This window comes from Arachis stenosperma, chromosome 1, assembly GCF_014773155.1.
Source record: "Arachis stenosperma cultivar V10309 chromosome 1, arast.V10309.gnm1.PFL2, whole genome shotgun sequence".
NCBI lineage: Eukaryota > Viridiplantae > Streptophyta > Magnoliopsida > Fabales > Fabaceae > Arachis > Arachis stenosperma.
Genome location: NC_080377.1, coordinates 3,166,072 through 3,183,450, shown reverse-complemented (window position 1 = coordinate 3,183,450; position 17,379 = coordinate 3,166,072). Strand labels below are relative to the sequence as shown.

The 17,379-nt window shown below is 32.4% G+C and overlaps 3 protein-coding genes across 5 annotated transcripts; 1 reads left to right on the top strand and 2 right to left on the bottom strand.

The window, feature by feature from the left end:
* The first annotated feature begins 5,049 nt into the window (after nt 1-5,049).
* Nucleotides 5,050-7,940, top strand: LOC130963561 (pentatricopeptide repeat-containing protein At3g49710-like). Of its 2 annotated transcripts, none has more exons than XR_009079813.1 (2): nt 5,050-7,393; nt 7,715-7,940. XR_009079813.1 is itself a non-coding variant. In XM_057889668.1 (2 exons), exon 1 carries the CDS (start codon nt 5,067-5,069, stop codon nt 7,260-7,262), a length of 2,196 nt encoding a protein of 731 aa, XP_057745651.1. In that variant the 5' UTR covers nt 5,050-5,066; the 3' UTR covers nt 7,263-7,276; nt 7,715-7,936. The 2 variants fall into 2 exon arrangements, 1 of the variants encoding a protein (XP_057745651.1); XM_057889668.1 differs by having other exon boundaries at nt 5,050-7,276; nt 7,715-7,936.
* LOC130963585 (uncharacterized) lies at nt 7,781-10,679 on the bottom strand. 2 transcript variants are annotated; one of them, XM_057889689.1, is made up of 3 exons: nt 10,493-10,679; nt 10,088-10,220; nt 7,781-8,388 (listed from the first exon to the last, which is right to left on the bottom strand). In XM_057889689.1, exons 1-3 carry the CDS (start codon nt 10,677-10,679, stop codon nt 8,379-8,381), a joined length of 330 nt encoding a protein of 109 aa, XP_057745672.1. In that variant the 3' UTR covers nt 7,781-8,378. The 2 variants fall into 2 exon arrangements, 1 of the variants encoding a protein (XP_057745672.1); XR_009079814.1 differs by lacking the exons at nt 10,088-10,220; nt 10,493-10,679 and adding an exon at nt 8,702-8,830.
* Nucleotides 10,680-13,621: 2,942 nt separating this feature from the next.
* Nucleotides 13,622-15,462, bottom strand: LOC130963574 (stilbene synthase 3-like). The gene is made up of 2 exons (XM_057889679.1): nt 15,179-15,462; nt 13,622-14,853 (listed from the first exon to the last, which is right to left on the bottom strand). Exons 1-2 carry the CDS (start codon nt 15,354-15,356, stop codon nt 13,862-13,864), a joined length of 1,170 nt encoding a protein of 389 aa, XP_057745662.1. The 5' UTR covers nt 15,357-15,462; the 3' UTR covers nt 13,622-13,861.
* Between the last annotated feature and the right edge of the window lie 1,917 nt (nt 15,463-17,379).

Genomic DNA, 17,379 nt, shown 5'->3' with positions numbered 1-17,379 from the left:
TTAATGTGATACATAATTTCTTAATTATTAACCAATTAAAAGTTATCAGAAAAAAATAAAACATAAATTTCTTAACTATGACCCATAAAATTTCTTAATAAATAATAATACTTAAATTTTTTATTTGTGACACAAGAAATTTCTTATCCAATTAGAAGTTATTAAAAATAAAAAATAATTTTTTAACTGTGACACATAATTTTTTAACCGTGACACTTAAAATGTTTTAACCAATTAAAAATTATCAAAAATAAAGATAACACATAAATCTCTTAACTGTGACCCATAAAATCGCTTACTAAAAAGAAAAGAATGTATATTGTAAGAGGAATGTTAGGAGGCCACCAAATTTTATGTTTTGTAACTATCAATTGGCTATCAATAATATTTTTAATGGTGTAAGATTACATCTAATGGTAAGAGATCACTCACTTTTCTTTTGATGATTAAGTACTAGTCAGATTGTTAAAAAATTGCTAGCCCTCTAGACTTTTCCATATTGTAATTGGACTTAGTTTAAAAAATACTTGACTATCTAATATTTCTAAAAAAAATAACTATTTTATTATAATATATGTGATTATTTAATAATATCAAATTTGATAAATTTTAATATTTAATTATTTTATTTAAAATATATAATAATTAATTTAAATACTAAATTTTCACCCTCGTTATGTCGGAGTAATTTTTATTTTATTATGAAATCATGCACGACTGCCGTATATATATAGTGGCCAAACTAGAAGGTTTTGGTGCGAGTGTAACACAACCGTTGAGTAAAAGTTAAATTAGCATTTTAATGATGAAATTCTTCTCCCCTTTAATCCTTTTCTTTGCATCTCTCTTGATTTGCTCATCAACCAGTAAGTTTCTTCTCTTCTCTTCCATATTATTATTGCTTTTTGCTTTTTTTTTTTGTATTAACTACGAATTAACAACTTGCAGCATGGATATATTATAATTCACACTTATTTATAGGTAGAAACTTAGGTAAAGTCGACTTCACGTGAAGTTGATATTTGAGAACTGTTGGATGAAAATTTAATTAAATCAGTCAAATAATCATCTAACGGCTCTCAGTATCAACTTCACGTGAAGTCGACTTCACCTGAGTTTTTACCTTATTTATATTATTATGTAGATAAATCATATTAAAGTTCTTGTAGTAAATCTATATACAAATTTTAGACCTTTATTGCACTACATATACATCAAATCTACCTTGGCCATATTGAAGATTATGGTATTTAATTTAATTAATTTAATTTTTTGGAGGGATGGCGACAGGTACAAAGTTATTATCAAGAACATGTAATCCGGAGAAACCTCCAATTATCCGAATTTGGTTTTGCAAAAATGAAGTATGCCAGAAAAGATGCAAAATTGAACATCCTACACAAACTGAACAACCTCGTTGCGTTGGCAGAGACACTTGTGTCTGTTGCTATCATCCATATAGTTGAGGAAATAAATCATTTTTATATGATCAAGGGACAAATCCCAAATGAATAAAAAATAAATAAATTAAAGATTATTATTGTATTTGTTCGTATCGGGTTAACGATACGTATTTGAGAAAATTTGAGATTTTGAGATGGATTGTAGTGTGCTACAATAAATATGGATTTTAGTAACGTGAAAATTAACGTCTTAAAATTGTTTTTTTAGATGATTTTAAACAATAATTTTTTATAATGTTAATATTGAAGTTTAATTTTTTATTATTTTATAACAATAAAATAAAATCGTTCTCTTTGATTATTTTAGAGAATAATTTTATAACTGTTATAATGATTTATTTTTAGGCAATGAGTTTTTAATATTGTTTAAATAATTATACAATAAAAAACGCATAAAAACCATTACCCAAGAATACTTAATTTATGGTACACATAAAAACTGTACGTTGCCACAATTTGCTACACTTTAAAATTATTCTATTGGATGGTCTTAGACAATAATTTTTACAGTGTTGCTATTAAAGTTTAATTTTTCATTATGTTATGGCAATAAAATAAAATCGTTCTCTTTTATTATTTTAAAAAATGTTTTATAACCATTACAATAATTTTTTTTATCAAGCAATACTTTTCTAATGTTTAAAGAATTATACAAAAGCTACCCATAAAAATCGTTCCTAAGAATACTTAATTTATAATACACATAAAAACTATTGTCAAATTTATTACATTTTAAAATTATTCTATTAGATGGTCTTAGACAATAATTTTTACATTATTGCTGTTGAAGTTTAATTTTTTTATTATTTTATAGCAATAAAATAAAACAGTTCTCTTTAACTATTTTAAAAAATACTTTTATAACCGTTACAACGATTTTTTTTATCAAGCAACGATCTTTTAATGTTGTTTAAATAATTATACAAAAGATACACATAAAAACTGTTACCTAAAAATACTTAACATATAATACACATAAAAATTATTCCTTCCAAATGTAATATTTATTTTCAATTTTTGACAAAATAATTGTGAAAAAGATCTAAATTTATTATTATTCAAAATAATAATCTAAAAATCTAATTATATAATATTTATTCCCTACGGTTAAAAATATAATTATATAATATAATTAAAATTAACATGTAAGTAATTGTAATAAAATTTAAAAGTATAATTTAAATAATTAAAATTTTAAATTTAATTTATGAATAAAATAAATTAATTAAATAATTGTATATTTTAAATTAAAATAATTATTTTAACTCATTAATAAATTAATAAATAAATATTTGATATATTTTAAAAATAATTTTATTATATTATAATTATCCTAAATTACTATTAAGAACTAATTATTCTAACAATTCCTAATAATTCTTGTATTATTTTTAAACGAGGTTATTAATTTGTTTGACCAAATTAAAATTAGCTATTATGATCTAATAAGGAAATGCATAAAAAGAATCACTAATAGTTATTTTTCTTTCCTTCGCCCCCTCTCTTTATTAGTAAGTATTATTATTTATTAGCATTAGGATTAGTATTATATTTAATTTGTTATTTTTTTTTCACAGAAAAATCATTACGAAGGTGAAAAAGAATTTAATCATGAAGATCAAATACTAAAAAGTAAAAATCACTAATTTGTGAAGATGATGGAAAAACTATTTACTATTATAATATAACAAATTTCTTTTGTTTATAATTAGATATTGTTATGACTTAGACTCTTGTTATAAACTTTTAAAGTATTTTAGTTTATTTGATTTCTAATTTTTTTTTATAAGTCACAAACATGTATAAATTTTATAGAATACGTTATAAATCAAATATTCAATTAGTTTTCTTTAGTGATTTGATTTAAATAGTTAGAATATTAATCTATTAACACTAAAAAATAGTTGGAATATTAATTTTAATGCAACATAAAAAAACTATTATAAATAAAGAAATATATAACTACAAAATACCGTTATCAAAAATTGTAAAACACAATAGTGTTAAAACTGTTGTTAAAAACAGCTACAAAATGATAATAATATTAAAATTGTTACAAAAAAATACCAAAAACAACACTTTTAAACTATTATTTTTGTGAATAACAAAATTACAACAATTTAAAACGGTTACTTATCCAGTTATGATTTTAAACCGTTACGTCATGAAAGAGAACAATTTTAAACCTTTTTTTTACCGTTGTCTTAAGTAAAATATCGTTGCTTATGAGTATTAACAACAATCACATATATCACAGATAAAAAACAATTACCAAAACGTTGTCTAAAATTTTAGAAATGATTTTTTGATCTATAGTAATAATTTTCGACCATTGCAAAAACCTTTATTATCGTAGTTGTTAGGGATTGTATCTCTTTACCTATTTTGAAATCTCCGCTTTATATTACTTACTAGCCGTTTTGCCCATCTGGTATAACTTGTGTTGTCACTTGTCAGTGTTCTCTGCATAACGTTAATAACGCATAATTTGGTATACTTGAATCCAAATTTGGAATAAATCTCTTTAATGCCACGTCGAAATTCCACTACCCAATAACTCTCGTTTTAAGAATCGTTAAAAGATTTTGGATTTTAACTCACTCAATTTTTTTTCCTCTTAATTTATATTTTTTGTTCAAATCTTCGTAATTTTTATTCTGATCCAAAAAACTCATATTTACTGTGTATAATTATGGAATTTACTGTTATTAGGTTATTCACCAAAAACGCTAACAAACTGTGATTTTACCACTAAATAGAAAACAAAATTATAATATTGAGCACTCCACCACAAAATTATCACAAAAAGAAAAGGCATAAAGAAAATTTCAACAAAATAGCAAAACAAAAAAACCTGTAAATATAGAAATCATGAAAGCTGAAAAGGATCAAACAGACAAAAGGCTGAAGTTTAATAAAAGGTTTTTCTTAATCAACCTTTTCTCAGGTAAGAGAAATATTTTTAATATGTGGTAAGTTTTATTCAATATTATATTCACGATTCTGTTCCTTTTAAATTTGTTTCTACTAATATGGTTAATAAAAAAATGACCAGAAAATATTGCAAAAGTTCAGGTTTCTACAATGCTTTCACGCATTGTAGAAATGAAGTATATAGTAAAGAAAGTTAGAGTTTAAACTCACAACTTCATTTATGTAATGATTTGCAATAAATAAATAATTATTAAATTAATTAATTAATTTAGAAATTTAGAGCATTGATTTTTTATTTTTTATGTTATTAATATGTATAAAATTTGAAATGATTAAATTTTATATTTATTTTAAAAAAATTTAATATTTTTACAGATAAAATAGGATTTAGAATTTTAGAATACGAATAGGATTAGAGTTCTCAATCCACAAATAAAGTAAGATAGAATTTTAATAAAATTTTTAATCTACAAATAAAATTAGAATATGATCTAAACTCTATCCTACTCTACCCTATCCATTGCGAGCCCTGCACACACTTACCATGTAGCATTCTCAGCAATAGGAATACTTGTAGTTTTTTTTTGTTGATATAAATTTGTTAATGTTGGTGCTGCCGTAAGTGAAAATTTTCTATAAATATGTGTGAAGAAGGGAAGCTGGACACTGATGCTTGTCTTCAACTACCACTCATGGCAACTACTAAACCCTCACGCCTTCCGGAACCTTCTCAAAGCATGCATATCGGAAAGAAACCTTTTAGCAGGGAAAGCCCTTCACGCACTCTTCTTCAAATCCCACAACAACAACAATGATAACATTACCACCTACCTCTCTAACCATTTCACCATTCTCTATTCCAAATGCGGCACTCTACGCAATGCCAGAACTGCATTTGACCTCACTGAACACCCCAATGTGTTCTCCTACAATGCCATCATCAATGCCTATGCCAAACACTCCCTTCCCCACATTGCCCGCCAGCTGTTCGACCAAATTCCCCAACCGGACCTTGTTTCCTACAACACCCTCATTAGTGCGTATGCCGAGCGCGGCGACTGTGAGCAGGCACTGGGCTTGCTCCGGTTGGTCAGAGAGAAGTGCATTGCCATCGACGGGTTCACCCTCTCCGGCGTCATAGATGCTTGCTGCGGCCGTGGCGTGGGGTTGATCAGGCAGCTACATTGCTTCGTGGTGATGGGTGGGTTTCATTCTTATGCTTCTGTTAACAATGCCATCCTCACGAGTTATAGCAAGGAGGGATTCTTGGGTGAGGCGAAACGGGTGTTTCATGAGATGGGGGTTGGTGGGAGGGATGAGGTTTCTTGGAACTCGATGATAGTGGCTTGCGGGCAACACCGTGAGGGATGGGATGCGCTGGCACTGTTCTGTGAGATGGTTATGATGGGATTGGAGGTTGACATGTTCACTATGGCTAGTGTGTTGACTGCCTTTACTTCCCTCAAGGATTTGGCAGGGGGGATGCAGTTTCATGCTAAGATGATTAAGAGTGGATTCCACAGGAATACTCATGTAGGGAGTGGATTGATTGACTTGTACTCTAAGTGTGCAGGGGGCATGTTAGAGTGCAAGAAGGTGTTTGAAGAGATTACTGCACCAGATTTGGTTCTATGGAACACAATGATTTCTGGATATTCCCAGAATGAGGACTTGTCTGAGGATGCCCTCTGTTGTTTTCGCAAGATGCAGCGTGTTGGCTTTCGTCCAGATGATTGTAGTTTCGTGTGTGTGGTTAGTGCTTGCTCTAATTTACCTCCCTCAGTAGGAAATCAAGTTCACGCGTTGACAATCAAATCTGACATCCTTTATAATCGTGTTTCGGTGAATAATGCTCTTGTTGCAATGTATTCTAAATGTGGGAATCTTCAGGATGCGAGAAAGATTTTTGATACTATGCCAGAACACAACACGGTATCACTGAATTCAATGATAGCAGGTTACGCACAGCATGGTCTTGAGGCTGAGTCACTATGGCTTTTTGAACTGATGCTGCAAAAGGATATTGCCCCAAATAACATAACCTTCATATCTGTTCTTTCTGCATGCGCACACACAGGGAAAGTTGAGGAAGGTCAGAAATATTTCAATATGATGAAGGAGAAGTTTGGGTTTGAACCAGAGGCAGAACATTATTCATGCATGATAGATCTTTTGGGTCGTGCGGGCAAACTCAAGGAAGCTGAGAGGATTATTGAGACGATGCCATTTAATCCTGGCTCTATTGAATGGGCTGCTTTACTTGGAGCATGTAAGAAACATGGAAATGTGGATCTTGCAGTGAAAGCAGCCAGTGAGTTTGTCCGGATTGAACCTTATAGTGCTGTTCCATACGTGGTACTTTCTAATATGTATGCCAGTGCTGGCAGATGGGAAGAGGCTGCGACACTTAAGAAGCTGATGCGTGAAAGAGGAGTGAAGAAGACACCGGGTTGTAGCTGGATTGAGATAGATAAGAAAGTGCATGTCTTCGTGGCTGAAGATACTTCACATCCAATGATAAAAAAGATTCATGAGTATATGGGAGAGATGTTAAAGAAGTTGAAACAAGCAGGTTATGTTCCTGATATAAGATGGGCATTGATGAAAGATGAAGAAGCAGTAACGGCAGAAGAGAAGGAAAGAAAATTATTGTATCATAGTGAGAAACTGGCTGTTGCATTTGGCTTGATCTGTACTGAAGAAGGGGTGCCAATACTGGTTGTGAAGAACCTAAGAATTTGTGGTGATTGCCACAACGCCATAAAAATTATTTCAGCCATTTCTGGTAGGGAAATCACTGTTAGAGATACTCACAGGTTTCATTGCTTTAAAGATGGACAATGTTCATGCAGAGATTATTGGTGATAATATAATCGAAGGTGCTACACTGCTACTTTACCGGGAATTTGAGTTGTGCTACCATGACTTATAGATCTACTAAGCAGCCAAGCTAAACTGAATGTTTGCAGGGCTTACTTGCAGAATCCTACTAAAGAGTTAGTTTGAACCAAGTTCTCTTGTCAATTTAGAGCTATCTCAATTTTGAACTCTTGTTTTATTAAGCCATTTTTTGGCTTAAATATTTCACCCACTTTGTTTTCAGATACTGTGTGCACACCTTAGATATAGAGTCTTCAAATACAAATTCTGCCAGAAGAATATAAGATTAAAAAGAAAAAAGAAAAACATTGCCTTGGTTTAACAAAGCACAACTCTGAAATCTTATTAGTAATATCGAAGCATATTATGGTTTTTTCTTTGATAACTTGCACTAAGCTTTCATCATAAAGCTTGGTCACTGAATTTGATGATTGCAGGTTGTACACAAGATGGTCTTGAAGCTGAACTGCGACAGCTTCTCAAACTGATGCTGCAAAAGGATATTTTCTCTAAAAACATAACCTTCATATATGTTCATACACGTGTTGGGTGGTGCAACCAAAGCATCCAATGAATTCCTACAGCAGGAACCTTATAAGGCTGCTCCCTATGGGGTCCTTTAGAATATGCATGCTAATGCTGGTGAATTAGGAAGAGGCCTACAACACTTAAATAAATACTGCAAAATAATTATATTGGCACACCCCAGTGATGGACTTCAAAGAATGGAAGAAAAATGATTATCATTCCTGAGAGTCCAAATAATCATAGCCTGCTTTCTGATTAAAACCTTGAGCCTCAAGTCTCGCCTTGTGGCACTCAACGCTGCCGTCCAGATTCAATTTCACCTTGAACACCCACTTGCAACAGAGACTACGTTTACCATGAGTCAGCAAAGTAATAGTCCAAGTCCTGTTCTTCTCAAGGGTGAGTAACTCCACACTGATTGCATTTCTCCAACACTCATGCACAACATCTTGTTGATACGTCCTTGGCTTCGAGGTTGTGGTTATTGCCAGGGAAAAGGCTCTATGGGTGGGAGACAGCTTTCCATAATCCACAATGTGATGCAAGCCGTATCTCTCTCAACATGATTGGTAGTTAGAACTCCCTGTCCGAAGCAGCATGCAATGATTAGGTGAGTACGAAGATATGAAGAATCATAAAGAAAAGGGATCAAAGTCATCAAAATTAGAACCAACAGTTGGTGTAAAAGATGGCAAAATACCCTTTGCATGTTCAGCAATTAATTTATAAGACAAACAATGCTCATAAAATTCAACATTTCTAGACAAATATAATTCCCTTGTATTGAGATCAAACAATGTATACCCCTTTGTACTTTATAAGAGATGATAAATGTGCCTTAACTTGAGTCAATGTAATTGTGTGGCTTTGATTTTTCTCACAATTTTAGCATTTACCTATCTTATGCAGCTTGAGCTACAGTATGCAGCTGAAACCAATAAGCTGCGCCCACCTCGAGTATGTCCCATGGGTAGTTGTGGATGGAGAACCACTCTACGAGGTTAGTTTATAATTTTACAAATTCGTTCTTCACTATTCGAAAAAAAAAAAGAGTTGACAAATTAGTCCTTCTATTCAAAATATATACATGTATAATGTGTCTAGTAAGGGTATGGTGAGGGACAAATGCGTCCAGTTAGTGATAAATTCCTGATTGTCCCTAATGCTTTGAACAATCTCACTATAGACATGATACATGACAGAGTTCAATGGATAGCCTAGAAAAAAAAAAAAATACTTTTCTTAGCTCTTTTATCAAACTTCTTTCTATCATGAGCTAATGTCAATGCATATGCCAAACAACCGAACACTAATATCTGCATCTTTACCAAATAGTAAAGCAAAGGGTGTCTGATTTTTCAAAATAGGAGTGGGCAACCTATCTATTATATGAACAGCTTGTCCAACTGCAAAGCTTCAAAAGGTTTTTGGTAAACAAGATTGAAACATTAGAGCTCTTGTAACATTAAGAATGTATTGATATTTTTTCTTAACAATTCCATTTTATCATAGGGTGTCAACACAAGATGTTTAGTGCAATATGCCTTGTGAATTATAATATGAAGTAAGCTCAAACTCAAGCCCATTATCGGATCCAATAACTTTAATTTGAGTTTGAAATTGGGTTTTTACATATGCAACAAAGTTTTGAACCAAATTACTTGCCTCTGATTTCAGTTTCATGAAATAAACCCAAACAAATCTGGTTTTATTATCTACTATTGTTAAAAAATATTTAAAACTTTGTAATGAGATCACCATATGGTATGCACCAAATTAAAACTGTTCAAACTCTTAGATTCACTGAGTGGAAAAAGAAGTCTCTTTTGTTTGGTAATAAGAATCCTCTGTAGGTGAGGTAGGAGTCCGTGCTTGTGATAACAAGTATCCACAAGATGTTTAGCTTTGTGGCAATAAGAACAAGTTTTGGAGCTGTGTTTTCCTCCTCTGTCAACTCGACCTTCTCGTATTCCTCGTCCTCTGCCTCTGGGGACACTACTGCCACTACTGGCAAAATTATGCACTCAGTTTGCCAAAGCTGTAAAGTTTCTTGCCTCTAGGTCTAGTCCATTAAGTTGTCTTTCTTGTTGAGTGAGTAAAGAAAAAATTTCATTGATGATTGGGACAGATTTCATCAATATTATTTGGGATCTAACATTTCCAAACTGTATATTCAACCCCCTCAAAAATTTTACTGCATATATTTTATTCTAGTCTCTCATATTTTCTAATCCCCAGTCACACCCTTGCACCTTGGACCCTTTTTTTTATTTGGTGTTTACCTTGGAACTGGTTTAACACTATCAATATCTTCCCATATTGCCTTCAATTTTGTGATACAATTCCTTTTTCTTGCTTCATACAATTCCTCTTCCAATTCAACAATTCCAAGGATTGCCATGATAGTACCTGTGCCTTAAATCAAGCCATAAATCCATATCAATTTCATTCCAAGAAACACTTTGTTCAATTTTACTAAGTTGACAGATTCAGCTAAGACACCACATATGAGTTACATTTATCCCAAGCTTTGTATTCGGGATCATTTTTACCCGGTTTTAGAATTGTTCCATCAATGAATCCTAATTTGTTATTTGATTTTAATGCTAACTTCATGGACTTTGACCAAGAATTATAATTTTGAGTATTCAAGACAATCGACACAACAGAAACTCTAGGATTCTCACCTGAGTGTGGATAGTAGACACTCGACGGATCTACATGTATATTCATATTGGATCTTGTTGCATTCGACTGTAGATTTGAAAGCCAATTTAGTAAGCGAGCTAACTTCTGAATCTCATCAGCCGAGAACTCTTGATTTTGATTTGGATCTCGATTCATTTCTAATTCTAGATCGGAAGCTTTTTCCATTGTTGCTGATTCACAACACTGCAAGCGTCAACGTCTGTCACTCCTCTCGCATTCTATCGATTTACCACTCTCATCGCACCATGATGAAACTGTGGTCTAGATCGAGTTTTGGAAAGAAAAGAGGGAGAGAAACTCCGAGTGAATGGAAGAAGAGCACATTCTCATCAATCGGGCTAGTTACCAATTTGGATATCAGCCAACTACTGTCATCTACAGTCAATTATTACTTTAAAACTCATTTCACTCTCCTTCTCACACTAAAAAAAGAACAACTGAAGTTCTCATCCTTCCCTTTTTTCTCTCACGGCTTCTTCCCCAACAGCAACACTCCTCCGCGTGGCTGCCTCTGCTACCACACTACAATCGGTTCTCTACCGTCGCTGTTTGCTGCCTCGTCGAAAGTCTATGCTGTCCACCATGACTCATCTGCATCATCTGTCACATCATGCCAAAAGAACATCGCTGCAGTGGCCTACCTACTTCAAAGCGTTGCTGTTAGCAATTGTCGTCTTCTTGGTTTTTTTTTTTTTTTATCAGTTGGGAGGGGGGTGCCAAAAGGCCCAAAAGAAACAAAACTAAGGAATGATCTTAGGAAACACTACTCTTCTACTATCAGCGAGAATATGAGGAAGAAGCACAAAGGGCACTTCATCGAAGCAAGTGACCCCTGTTTGATGGTCTTGGCCATGCTTTGCAAGAGAATCTGCACCTAAAATTAGCTCCTCTATAGATATGCTTGATTGTTATTGTCTGAATCTTCACTAGCAGCTCTTGAATAGAACGAATTAGGGAGGTATTTGTGTAAACTGTGAAGTTCAATCGAGTTCTTCTGGATTAGGGAGAACGCTACCCTTGAATCAGATTCCACATTCAGCTTGTTGATTCCCAACTCCACAGCCATTTTAATTCCAATATATATGGCCCAAACCTCAGGCATCGTTATGGTACAGGTTCCAATATTCATACTGAAGCCCACAAGCATTCTACCCCTGAAGTTCCTTAACAACCCGCCACATGCTCCCCTGCTTCCTAGTTGTAGAACTGATCCATCCACATTAAGTTTGATCCATCCTTCTTCCGGTGGTTCCCAACCTACTTGTTCCTCCTTGTGTAAGCTTAGAAGCTTCTTACTTTTCGCTGTTAGATTAAGAACCAGATCATAATTCTCTGCTAGAGCTTTGATCATTTGTAAAGATTGATTGCTCTGTGTGTTCTCTCTGAAAATAAGTTCATTCCTGCACTTCCATGCTGTATTGCAGGTTGGTATTAAGGTAATGGGCTATAGGTTCCCATTTTGATTTGGCGAGACTTTTTCCAAGTTTGTCTTTATATTTGTGGATGTTTTTTTTTTTAAATAATTTTGGATTTTCTTTTTTAATGTTTCTAAATATTTTTTTGTTAGTTTTTTTTTATGTTCTTTTTCAATAATTTTAAACGTTTCTTTTGTTAGAATTTAGATATTTGTTTTTGTTAAATTTTGAATTCTTTTAATGATTTTAGATTATTTTTATTAGATTTTGAATTTTTTATTATAAAATTAACTAGTTTATTGAAAAGTTGGCTAAAGAAGTATCAGTTACCTAGATTTTTTCTATTCTCATATTCATATATGATAGAAAAACAAAAATGAACAAATCAATTAAAATTCTAAATATGGCTTCCTATTTATATCTACAACTAACTAACTCAGCTAGGCTTAATTTAAGTAATAAATTATATATTTGTTATATTTAATATTATTCAATTATTTTAACAATAATTAAAAATAAGAATAAGATAATTAATAATTAATAAATACAAAATAAAATAATTTTAAATTGATTTAGACTAATTTTCTATTACCTCCTTATCATTTTGAATATACATAACTGTTCCGGGGCTTACCTAGAACCGGACGGTGGTTGGACTTGTTTGAGGCCCAAGCGCTGGAGGAGTGTGGTCTCCGACTTGGTTTACGTCTGGGAGCCGCCTCCGAGTTGTGTGTTCCAAGAGATGGGGGGTGGTACCTGCAAAGACACTCCGATGCCTAAGTCAGCATGGGGTAAAGCAGGTTTAGAATGTATTGGAACTTCGAGATACCTGTGGGGTGTCAGGGTATTTATAGTGGTGATCCAATAACCACCGTTGGAGTAGTGCCACCTTTTTAGGTGGATAACCGTCCCTTTATCTAGGGATTGTTGAGATATGCCTTCTAGAAGTGGGTTGAGAGATTTCAGGGGCGGTTACTCATTTGAATGAGTGTTATCTGCCAGCTATCTCTTGAGCCCGACTTCTTTGGAGAGAAGTCTGTGTTGAGTCCGACCTCCTTTGAAGAGGTCGGTGAATAACGAAGGCCAATCTTTGGATTGGGCCTTTTGGCGTATCTGGACCTGGGCCATAGCGTTGGGCCAGTGTATGAACAATAACCTTATTCTGCTTCTTGTGTTATTTTATGAAAAGAAGATGAATTGTTAATATGCTTGCTAGAGCTGCTTCTTATTAAAAGTGCCATTAGTCTCTCTAAATTGAATTACGAAATAATATTCATATTTTATAAAATAAAAAAACCACCTTTTTCTTTTATATATATTTCTTTTCATATGCTAGTCTCATTGCCCGTCTTTGTCTCTTTATCATTAGTGTCGTTGCCACCAACTCCACCGTAACCACTGGCAGCAACAAGAAGAAAGTGTGGAGGAAGTGGTAGCGGCATTGTGAATTAAGATGACATGAATATTCTTTTTTTTATAAAATTAATTTTATTATATTCAACCTTGTATAATAACATATTAAAAATTAGACAAGAAAGTAACATTATTATATAGTTATATGGGATACGACACAGTAATATAAAAATTACAAACATAATACTATCAAGCCTTGCAGTATTGTACCTAATTCTTTTTAGTTTATCTTAAATGGAACCTCATATGAAGGTGTTTGTAGTTGTCCTAAAATGAAAATGCAACCCAAATATTAGTATGTGTCATATTGCTCAATCGAAAAGAATTTGATTTATTTTTTACTAACAATTACAAACTTTGAAATTAAATTTTCACATAAAGAAATGACTTTAGACATTTTTGTATAAGTTTTCACTCATCTAATAATATATAGGCCAATCAGGACCTTATTTTGGAACAAAATAAAATTATTAAAAAATAACAAAATCGCATATATGGAGGGATATTTAATTAAGTGTATCATATGGCTATGCTGCGGAGAACAACAGTTTCAATAGTGAGACCAGGACCAAAGCCAAAAAGTACGCCCCAATCAAGTCCTTCACCGGTAGTTTTAAGTCCTTCTTCAAGAGATTTCTTCCTCATTAAATCCATGATGAAGAACACACACGCACTTGACATGTTACCGTAATTGCTAAGCACATCTCTAGTAGCCTTCATCTTCTCTGGTTTTAAGTTCACTTTCTGTTCAACCTGATCCAAAATTGCACGTCCACCAGGGTGTGCAATCCAAAATATTGAGTTATAATCAGATATACCTAATGGATCAAAAGCTTTACTGAGCGCATCATTGATGTTTTGTGAAATAATATCAGGAACACTCTTATTAAGATAGAATGTAAGCCCAACTTCACGAAGGAGACCACCGATGGCTCCATGGCTATTAGGGACAAGCTTTTGATCAGTCGAAACAATTTCAAAGATAGGCTTCTCAACCTCTGGCACAGGATCAGAACCAATGATAATCGCAGCAGCTCCATCAGCAAACAAGGCTTGCCCTACAAGACTATCCATGTCTGTGTCACTAGGACCACGGAAAGTGACTGCGGTATTCTCAGAACAAACGATAAGCACACGAGCATCCTTGTTGTTTTCAGCCAAGTCCTTAGCCAAACGAAGGACAGTGCCACCAGCGAAGCAGCCTTGGTGGTACATCATGTACCTCTTGACGGATGGGTCGAGCCCTAAGAGTACGATGAGTTCGTAATCAACGCCAGGCAATGCAACGCCGCTGGTGGTGCAGAAGATCAAATGTGTGATCTTAGACATTGGCTGACCCCATTCTTTGATGGCCTTGGTTGCAGCCTCTTTTCCAACCCTTGGTACCTCCCTGATCATCATGTCTTCCCTTGCATCCAATGACGGTGCTTTGTATGCGCACATGTTAGGATTCTCTTTCAGTATCTCTTCTGTTAAGTACATATGTCTGTTCTTGATTTGTGTTCTCTCACCTGAAATAATAATGTGTAATTCACATCCATCATTACTTTTGATGAAGTTTAAAAAATGATATATATAGCAATAATATTACTCTTGAGTTATATTTATAATGACTTGAATTTTTAATAAGTACCATTTTAATATATAGTTTATCAAAATTTGTAATTATAAAAGTAATATTATTAAGTAGTTATTATTAGTAATATTAAACAGTGAATATGATATGTTGTATAATATGTTAATTTTGCGTTTTAATTAATATAAAATTAAAACGATAAATTTTTCTTGATAAATATCAAATAAAACAAAACTAAAACGCTTAATAAAGATACGTACAAATGCGCTGAAATTTCTTCTTGAGATCAGTCATGTGTTCACTGTTAGTTACTCTAAAATAATAATCAGCATATGTGCTCTGATCAATACAATTTGGTGGATTGGCTGTGCCTATCGCCAATACAGTTGCAGGGCCTTCTGCCCTTTGAACTTTGCGGATCTCACTCACAGACACCATCTTTTCCTAGCTGTGTTTTTTGGTATAGCAAAGCTTAGCTATGTTCTTTGGGATAGCAAAGCTTATTAGTTATGTTCTTTGGTATTTTGGTGAAGACTTAGGCAGGGGGAGGGTGGATATTTATACGCATGAGAGTAGGGGCATATGTGGAATTAAATGGACAAATTGAAACATGTGTAGGAAACGTACTCAACTCAAAGTATAATAAACTACTCGTAATAATGTTCCTGGATTCAAGCGATCAGCTGATGTATTCTGACTTCTTGGTTGTTTTATTGTGTTACTTTGACTTTGATTGTGCATATATATATATATAGTGTTAATTCGTGATATTATTATATGGATGGCGGCTCAGATATTCTGACTTCTTAGTGATTTATGTATCTATGTTTTGTGCTTGCCCAGAATATAGAATTTGTTATTTGTTTGTTCATCGTAAATATAGTATTTGTTATTTTAATGTGTTTTATTTTTATTTGTTTGCGAAAATTTTCCTTTCTTTTAATTTGATCGTTCTAATGCATCGAATCATACTATAGCAACTTTTAGCAAGTTAATTATCTCAGAATTGTTATTAGGAGAAGATAAGATTTTATATGTGACGGCTATTTGAAATTTTGAACAGGATCAATTTTATAGTGTGTTTAATTTTTGTTTATTTTTTTATAATAAATTTTTTAAATATTTAAAAATTATTTATTTTTTAATTTTTAAATTAAATATTCATTTTAACTTTCTTTTTGATAAATTAAATACTATTTTTTAAACACTATAATAATTACCTTGAATAGAGGTAGCTGGGCATCACGTGCTTCATTAGTAGCATTTGTCCATGTCATGTTGAAATCTCTTCGAAGCAAAAATGTTCGTGTGTTATTGATTAATTAACTAGTGGTACTTATTGTATATTTATGATCTTATCATTTTTAATAAATTTCATTATTCAAAGTGAACATGTAGTTTGACTGGGGGTGTGAGGAGGTTGGTGGATGACAATGGAGTCTACCACCATTTGAGTATGTTCTTAATTAATTAGTCATGTTTGACCAAATTAAACAATAACATAATTAACTATCTTATTTTATATTTATTATTAGATAGATATTTTATAATAAAGTATAAATTAAGGGGGAAAAAAGCAGTACAAAAAGAGTAAAGAATCAGACTTGGTGAAAATAGAGAATTTTGAAAAAAAGAGGAATTTTAGAAATATAAGTTAAATTAAATCCAACAGCGTGTTAGTTTGTTAAAAAATTGAAAAGTGAGTTTATAAAAATTAATGTAATTAATTTATTAAATTTAAAGACTAATTAAAAATTGATAACTTATCGTCTAAATAACATTTTTCTAATAAAACAATGCTTTTAAACAATAATATTGCAATAATACATTTGTTTAAGATATTCCAGTAGTGTCCATATCAGCATGCATGCAATAATACATCGTCTCTAGTGTGTGTGTAAGAGGGATAGGTCGTAAGTCTTCATTGGCAACAATATAAATATTATGTTGCTTTTTTCTTAATATATAATAATATAATATACCCACTTGTTAAGAATTATTACAGATAAATGAATAAAACCATAATTGAATAAAAAAAATAACCTGACCAATAAAACACATCCTACAACAGAAATATTAGACATTTAACCAATTAGTTAAACTAAAGTCAAACAAAAGTTTGGATTCTTAATTGATGTCTGGGTTAAAGATCTATTACAAAAAATTTACGGTGATTGGATTAAATTGTAAGGGTATTGCTAGAAAGTCAATAACCTAAGCGTACAATGTGTACAATGGATTAAATATTTGGTCAATGAATAAAATGAACATCACCTATTGTTGGAAAAATTCAACACAGATTTAAACCAAGAACCTGTCTAACAGCGGAAGCACCAAAAATAATTTTTCCACAACTTGTGCAATTAAATGGGCAACACCAAAGATACTCCAAACAGCAAAATATAATGGCAAAAATTAAATAATCAGACACTAGAATTTTAACGTGGAAAAATCCCCAAAA

Bases quoted from the DNA above. Each gene is read 5' to 3' on its own strand.
- LOC130963561 (XM_057889668.1), top strand. From the start codon at position 5,067: ATGCTTGTCTTCAACTACCACTCATGGCAACTACTAAACCCTCACGCC.
- LOC130963585 (XM_057889689.1), bottom strand. From the start codon at position 10,679: ATGGAAAAAGCTTCCGATCTAGAATTAGAAATGAATCGAGATCCAAAT. The intron at 10,221-10,492 runs GTGAGAATCCTA...GCTTGATTTAAG, and splicing joins TGTCTACTATCCACACTCAG to GCACAGGTACTATCATGGCA.
- LOC130963574 (XM_057889679.1), bottom strand. From the start codon at position 15,356: ATGGTGTCTGTGAGTGAGATCCGCAAAGTTCAAAGGGCAGAAGGCCCT. The intron at 14,854-15,178 runs GTACGTATCTTT...TTATTATTTCAG, and splicing joins GAAGAAATTTCAGCGCATTT to GTGAGAGAACACAAATCAAG.